Raw genomic sequence first — 8642 nt, forward strand, 5'->3', positions numbered from 1 at the left:
ATAAATCAGTCACATATGAAAAAAAGATATTTAAAAAGTATTATACAAGTGAATATCATCTTACAGTGCAAAATTTTAACTCAATATAAGGGCATGTGGAAAACATTTATCAAGTGTTATACAAGAGAGTACAAATTAGTATACTGTAAAACAAGTCTAGTATATAAATGTTATTGGGATATAGAATAAAGGAGTGAACAGAGTAGGGTTGGGTTAATCAGAATATTTACTGTTTAAAAGAAGTTCCTATACATTATTAATTATCCTAATCATTTTTTTTAATTTATGAAGTGCTCTTTCCTGAAAGTCTCAGAGTGCTTTAACCAGAGTGTAACTGAAAACAAAAATGTCAAAAAGGCACATTTAAATTGTTCTCAAAATCAATCAAAAATAATGAGGTGCTAAGAAAAAGTTGTATCCCTGATAATTACATCTATCAGTATCAGAAAACAAAAGAGAACAATCAGGAAGTGACAATCCCACTCCCAAGTAGCACATTAAAAAAGGGCTAATGAAAAAAAAAAGTCTTTTAAAAATTGTACAAAATTAGCATTTCAAGCAAATTGACAACTTAAGCGTTGATAAAGGCCAATCTGGGGCCAAAACAATAGAAGTGCTGTTTCTACTTTTATCTGCTTTTAAGAGAAGTGATCTGACTTGTCTTTTTTTCTGTTCTCTCTCTCTCTCTCTCTCTGTCTCTCTCTCTCTTTTTCTCTCTTCCGTTGCATTTCAAACGGAGAGCATAGTGTCCCCCTTCCCCACTCTCATTCTTCACACTGGTCAGACCACATTTTCAATATTCTTTTCAGCTGGGGCACTTCATTTTAAGAGAGATGTTGATGAAGCTATCCAAAGGAGGATAGCTGGGCTTGTACAGGGCTGAGAAACCATATGATATGGGGAACAGTTTAAGAAGCTGGTAATATTTAGTTTTGGGAAAAGAAGACTTGAGGGTACCATGATAACTGTCTTAAGATAACCGAAGGATTATTCTAAAGAAGGGGGGATTGGACTTGTTTTGTGTAAGTCAAGAGAGCAAATCAACACATTACCAGAATCAGTGGATAGAAGATGAAGTCAGATTTTGGCTCAGCATAAAGAACTTCTAATAATTAGAGCCGTTTAAAAATGGAGCTGGTACAAAACTGTCATAGGGAGATGGCTATATTGAACAGAAGTGGCAAGAAATCTAAAGTTGCTTCTAAATCTAAAATGTTATGTTCTAATAGGTATTCTTTTACAAAGAACCTTTGAAAAGGTTTTGATTTTGTATATTTTAAATTATATATAAAATTGTATAGTATCAGAAATAATAATCATAATAATAACCCTAAACTAATTTCCAAATCACTTCCTTATGTAGCCTTAAAAAGAAAATTTGTTTTGGAAGTATGAAAACTGGGGAAAGAACCTGAGTTTCTGCTACAATGTTAAAAAATTATTATACTATGTTTTTGATCATATCCCATCCTTAATGATTCACAGTTTTATATATTGAGATTGGAATATTGCCTAGTTAATAAAAGGAAATTATAGTATTTTAGAAATTGTTGTAAGCCAAAAAAATTGCTTGATTTCTTGTTGCCCATAAAAAGCATCCTTCATGTACACAAACATATATAACTTACTTATATGGATCTGAAAATGCATCAGATTATTTTGAAGCTCCTTGTAAGTGCTATTTTTTTGACTTGTCAAGTGATTTTATTCTTTATTATTAGACTGCAAAAAAATTGGGTCTATTCCATCAACATATTCATCAGTCATAATTTTTGGAGACAGTCGTCGACATGGTGTATGTTTTACTGTGCTAACAAGAGAAAAGACCGGCCATTAAGTTTATGTTTCTTTGTTTTTCAGCAAGGTCACATATCAGGAATAATGCTAGAAGTATGCTAATAAACAATATATAATGTTGGTCATTTGGGAGTAAGAAATATTTTCTAACTAGTTCTAAAGGGAAATAATGTTAAAGAAAAAGGACTGATTGTTATTTATACAACACATGTTGCTCTATATGTCAACATCAAAAGCATCTTGTAAACAGCTCAGCATTATAAATCTTCTGTGGTGATTGTCAGGGTTTTAAAAATCTGTGTTAGATTTAGATTCAACACATTCAGTTCATATGTGCCTGCCTTCTGCACAGACAGTGCTAGATTATTCTGTCTCTGGCTGCCTCAGTTGAAAATGCACACTACTCCCCTACCTCACCCCTACCCAAGCCCTGTGCTTTGCAAAGGCTACCATCTATAGTTATAGAAAAATAAATAGAAGAAATAATGCTGATTGGGAAGATGTTAAATTACTAGTGTTTATCATTTTTAATCCTCAGATTAGAAGTTCTCTGAAGCCTCCTTTCTGCATTTAATTTTGTTGAATTTTATAAAAATTTTAATCTTTAAAAATTAGCAATGTTCGGATATATGAATTTTTAACTAAAAACCTTCATAGCCAAATTTGCTACAAGTGTTATTGTAAGTCTCAGAAGAAAGGAGGAGTGATCGATAACCCCATAAGAAGGTGTGATATTTGACTATGCCAATATAATTGTCCTCAAGATCTGGCAAACTGGAGAAACAGTAAAAGTTGGTTTTTAGAAAGGGAGTTCTTTTTTTGTCCATTTGTGTTTTTGATTTCCCAAAGGCTTTTCAATGTAAAACACAATCATGGATTTGTATGACTTAGTTTTGAGTATAATCAATCAATAAATCGATCAAGTATGAAATATTAGAGCTGAAATAGCTCCTTAAGGTCATTCAGTATAACACTTTCCATCGCCCCTGCCCCCCACCACCACCACACACACACACACACACACACTCTATACAACACACACCAATTTAACAGTTGGGGAAACCATTCATGGAGCTTCTGAGTACTGTACTGGGATGCAAAGCAAGCAAAATGAAGCTTTGAAGCCCTGATATCTGAGTTCGTGGGTTTTTCTCTCTACCAATGGGAGAAATAGGACTTTGGGGACTCCCGAAACTTAGCTAGCCACTTATTTGTGAAAATTTCACGAAACATCATCTAGATTTTTTTGACTGAGGAGATTAGTTATTTATTTATAAATTTCCACCCTTTTTCTGTCCAACTTAATAGTGGCATTACTGTTGGATATCAGTTAAATAAATAAAATCAATTAAATAAAATAAGATACTAAAAGTTGATTGTAGAGTAATTAGCTAGTTATATTACATTTCTTTATCATTAAAGAAAGAAGGTTAGATGATTTTTTTGGAGATCAATCAGAAAGTAAATGATTTTTCCCCCAGCAGAAGGAAGTATGTTTAAAAAAAAATATCCTGGTTAATCTGGATGAGATTTTCCATTGTGTTCACTAAATGAAGTACCAGACAAATTGTTTTGTTCTAATTTTGGACTTTCCATTTGCTCAGAAATCTTTCCTAGGAACCATAGAATTTTAGAGATAGCCCAACTCCCTTACTTTACAGATGAAGACATTGAGGCCCAGAGAAGTTAATCAATTTACTCCACATAAAACTCATAGCAATTGAAAGAGTTGGGGCTCAAGCCCCATGTCTTTTGACTCCAAAACCATTGCTTTTTCTAGTACAATGTACCTCCTCTCTCCTCCCTCCCCTTCTCCTATTGTTTTTCCTTTTCTCTCTCTATTCTTCCTCTCCTCTCTCTCTCTCTCTCCTCCAAAGGAAAGAGAAAAATAGGGGATTTTGGTCAAGGATTTCCAAAAGGAAAATGTTATGCCTAATTTCCCACTGTTCCAAGTTTAACTTCCAAACTCTCCACCTGTGCCTCATTCTCCATGTTTGAAGCAGAGTTTTAAAATGCAGTTAGTCTTTGAAAAGGCTCTGAAACTCAGAGTCGGAGAAATTAGGCAGTTGTATAGAACTTTTATTAACGGTATTATATTTGCTCTATCTTGGTGAGATTTAAATAGTCTGAAACTGAGCCAAAATTTTGATTTTGGCAAATGTACAACCATGATTTCAGGGAATAACCTCAGTTTACCACTATAAATAGCTAAATGGGAGACAAAAAATTAAATGGATAATGTTTTTAAGTAAACTTTGTCTATACTTGTTTCCTCAGAAGAAGACCTATCAGTGCATCAAGTGTCAGATGGTTTTCTACAATGAATGGGATATTCAGGTTCATGTTGCAAATCACATGATTGGTGAGTGATGCTCTAAATCTTATTAAAAAATAGACTTTTCTCCTACTTGCGTTCATCATTGCCTATATAATTAAACAGAGTTAAGGAGGAATTAATTGTTCAACCTTCAATGATTTACCCAGGCATGACTGATTTTTTTATTCATATTATTAGGCCTGATAAGGCATTAGCACATTTTATTTTCTGCAAGGGCTAGTTTAGACTTCTATAGAGGATTATATATCTACTGCCAGTCAAAACACAGGTGATTAACAAATTAAACTTCTAATCATTTTTGCATTATTGAAAACAAACTAACAGGAATGGTTAATGAACTGGATGTTAGCTTTCCATAGAGTTTTAGACAGGTTTTAATTTCAGAAGTTATTATGGTAATGATACTACTGTGTGTTGCTCAAGCATATTTGTACCAAAATCTGAACTGGTGAGTTTTTGTCACTGGGAAACATAAATAATTTGAATAGCTGTGAAAATAGGTTTACACATACAGTTTGAACAGTCTGGAAATGATTGTGAGCATAGAGATCATGTAAAGAATTATCTATTCTTTATTTTGATCCCCCCCCCCACCAAATTTTACCCAAATCTTTATAAAATAGTTTGACTAAAGATTCCTGAAACAATATTGGCCTGGGGATTTCAAAGCTTTTTACAAGTTATAAGATGGGATAAAAAGGAACTCAAGCTTTTTCTATTACTCTTAGTGTCCCATTAATCCTTAATTCCCCAAAGCTTACCTAGTATATTTTTTTAATTTGATAAGCACTCAGTAATGGCATTGAGAATTCTACAAGCCAATTAAACTTTATCAAGCAGATCTTTTGTTTGCTAGTAAAATGACAATTCCTATTATTTTATACTATTTTGTATTTTTTTTTTAATTTATACTGTGAAAAAAAGATTGAGAGTTGCTTATTTTATGCTTGTTTTGTTATATTTTATCATAGCATAAACATTCCAGGGTGTGCTCCTGCAAAGGGGCACATACCCAATTTTGTGAAATCTTCTATTTCTTCATCAGACTCTGTATTTCTGGAAAAAATCCTCGAAATTTCAGACTAATTTGTGGATGTATTTTTCCAGGAAAAGAAGTTTGATGTATAGGGAGTCCCAGTTACAGCAAAATACAAAACAAAACTCAATAATGGAACATAAATAAATGAAGATAAATATCAATGAATGCTAGCAAGTTGGTCAGAGCATACCTGTTGGATTTAGTTTTACATTTTCAGATTTTGAGTGCTTAGGAGAAGTATGTTTTAAAACCTCCTGTTAAACAACTTGATACTTCAAAACTAAAAAAAAATAATGGTTAAAAGGGAAGCTTCTTTAAATTTATGCCCATTTTTACCAGGATTTTCTTGTATTCTAATGTTTTTCATCACTTTGATAATTTTCAGATACATAGTAAGTAATGGATACTGAGATTTGATGTTAAGGGATAACGGTGGAATGTCAGAGATACTCATTTGAAATGTTTTGTTGGCATTCTCGTACCATCTGATTTCTTAAAATGTTTTCCTCCACTTAAACAAATACCAAATCTTTTAATTCTTTTGAGTAGGTAAGAAAAATCTTATTTCAAGAGTAACAAAAGCCTATCTGTTCCCTTTTTCCCAAATGATAAATAAGAATGGTTTCTTCCATTTGCTAAAACTTCTTTTTGTTTGGAAGGTTGGATGAAGTGTGCTTGTAGAGGAAGAAGCTTTAATTTCTTGGGTGGTATAGCTGTCATTCATACCAATGTTTTAGGACATAGACCTAACGATACATTTATATGCACTTAATATAAAACCTTTCTCGGAACAGTGTGCCTCATTGAAAGTACAGAGATTTGTACAGCATGCTTTTGATTAGTTGTATTCTACATAAGATTTATTATTTATCTCTTAATGACTCTGCTTAACAAATCTGGTGTATTTTACATCATAAACAGTTAATACTTTTCTTACACATTTACAACCTGAATTGAATGTTAAGCATAAGGTTGCAAAAGTTTGTTTCCCTAATTTGGGGTTTTATGATCTTTTAACATTCATTAGATTTACCTGATCTTTCTCTTAAATTTTGTTTGCATTTCTTCTTAACATTTACTTTCCATTCCTTACACCATTAATGTTTTGTCAACACCTTTTTCCCACTTCTGTATGACAGTGCAGTGGATTATATGATGTTGCCATCTCTTAGGATCTGAAGTTTTAACAATTTATCCTTCATCAGAGAACTAAATCACATTCATCTTTATGAATTTTCTATACATTCATAATTACAATGCATGCTATTTTAAAAATAATTTTAAAAATTAATTCTTTTGGACTTACAAAGCTCAAATAAATAAATATTCATTTAATTGTTCTATTTTTTGACCATACATCTCAGTCCTCAAACTCTGTTTATGTTTTTAATATTCAGAAAGAAAAAAAGCACTACAGGAAGGTGTCACAAAGGCTAAGATATTCTTTTTAAAAATCCCAATGTTATACTTACTCTTTCCAATAAGGCAGCTTGCATTATTTTGTTGGTTAAAATACCTCCATTGAGACAAGGTATTTTTAAGTTGTATATCTGTGTGGTGGTAGTTTTTTGGAGGTAGAGTCTAGTTGAAAAATAATCTCAGTGAGGTATTTAGCAGGGGAAGAGGGATTAGTGACTATTTGAAAAGATTCTTACTCTTTTTTGTTGGTGGCTTCAGGGGTACATAGTGTTTTTACAGATTTGCTCATGCATTTCTGTCATTTTAACAGAAGGGATTCTGTCACCTAATGGAAAACAAAAACTGCAGATGACCCAATGAGATGTAATCTCTATCTTTTGCAACAAAATAATTTACATTAGTTTCCATTCAAAACATGCATACTGAAGCAATATCATTCCAATGGCTGATGTCAAATACCCACTATACTTCTGTCTAGATTTCTGCAGTCCCAGTCTACCTCTAGCTATCGGTAGAAGACATTTGTGGAGGAAAAATGTCAGTGCTTCTACCTGGTTCATAAAAAAGACTCTGCTTAAGTGCCATTTTGCAGCTAGATGTGGACACATTTTCTGGGTTGCAGGGATAGTTACTCAATGAAAATACGTGAGGGATTTGACTTATGTCTATTAAGGAAAAAAATGCCAACTGACCCTCAAACATATTTTGACATTGTTTCAGTAAGAAATCACTCCAATAACTATTTAGGAGTTTCTTTTCTTCTTTACACATAAAAAAGCTACAGAACACTCTAACATCTTTGCTGGGGAAAGAGACCCTCTTTTAGAGTGTGTGAAGATGAGAAAGATTTTCTTGTCTCCTTTTGTTCAGCTTAAGTTACAGTTGGCATTTGACCTGAGAATATAGGAAGAAGCAATGTCAGGGATTAAGATTTATATGCTTCATTCATTCATACCATCATGCACCTTCTTTTATTTTCTACTACCATAGTAAACATTTCTTTTTCTTTCTTTTTTCTTTGTTACTATTTTATTTTGATTAATGTTACAGAGAAATATGAATACATGTCCTTAGATTTGATGTTGTATGGGGGTGGGGGAAATGGCACCAAATCCAACGAGTTCAAATGTGTTTAACCCAGCAAAGGAATTGCCCCATATAAAATTATGAGGCTCAACAGCAGTAGTGTAAATTTGTAAGTACTCTGAATAAAGTGCTGTTAGGCATGAGATAATGTAAAGAGATGACATTGCCAAGAACTATTTATGAGGAGCTTAATTTTTTCACTCTGATAATTCTTGACCAATAATTACCAGCCTCTAATTATCTATTTTAGTTAGAAAGAAATCTCGATCACTATGGAGGTTGGCATTGCAACTAGCGTATAAATCCCCAAAGAGGTAAATGTGTTCCAAACAGCCACAAACAACTGTCTCATGAAACATAGTGAGCAAATTGCGAGCTGCTGGCGGTGCACAACCAAGCAGCACATTTACCATCGAGGGCTGATCGACCTGACAGAAAAATGATAAAAAGGAAGAAAAATGCCATCATCTTGGTAGTTCACCACTACTAACATGGATTATGGACAATGAGTGGTGCTGAAATGGAAATAGCCACTTCTCCCTTACTCCACCAGAAGTTCTGAGAAGTAGGGCAAGCAAAAGAAAAGAGAAAAAGGAGATTTGGATACAAGCCATTAACTCCAGAATATATTTTGGACACAAATTTTTCAAAGTGGTCTTAATGCTGTTTCATTACATCTTCCCTTTAATTTGGGTGCATGGGGTTTTTGTTTGTTTGTTTTTGTTTTTTTTTTTGCAATTCCAATTGTGTCAGTTATGAGAGGGAAACCAGTTGTATGGAGAGAATAGGAAAAGCAAGAAATACTGGTTAAAGAATTCCTGTGGTACTTAATAGTGGGGTTTAGAGTATCTTTGGTGATCTAATAAATGTATCCTCCAGAGAAGGAATATTGGAAATGATGATATCTAACTATCTAATCTCTCTCTTTATCAGTAAAGACATAAAGATAAATATCTTTATATA

At 33.1% G+C, this 8642-nt stretch overlaps 1 protein-coding gene across 7 annotated transcripts in view; it reads left to right on the forward strand.

Annotated features, from left to right (window-relative positions):
• The window catches only part of LOC114031689 (zinc finger protein 521), a 343123-nt gene that overhangs the window by 181584 nt on the left and 152897 nt on the right, over positions 1-8642 (forward strand). For 5 of the 7 annotated variants that reach the window (XM_027846845.1, XM_027846840.1, XM_027846841.1 and 2 more), the window contains one exon: positions 4075-4159. In XM_027846845.1, the coding sequence (XP_027702646.1) occupies positions 4075-4159 (85 nt within the window). Of the gene's footprint in view, positions 1-4074; positions 4160-8642 lie in introns of those variants that run through there. The other 2 variants (XR_003567769.1, XM_027846842.1) reach the window with 2 other exon arrangements.

The sequence above is a fragment of the Vombatus ursinus genome, unplaced genomic scaffold (genome assembly GCF_900497805.2).
Source record: "Vombatus ursinus unplaced genomic scaffold, bare-nosed wombat genome assembly UNPS02015255.1, whole genome shotgun sequence".
In the NCBI taxonomy this organism is placed as follows: domain Eukaryota; kingdom Metazoa; phylum Chordata; class Mammalia; order Diprotodontia; family Vombatidae; genus Vombatus; species Vombatus ursinus.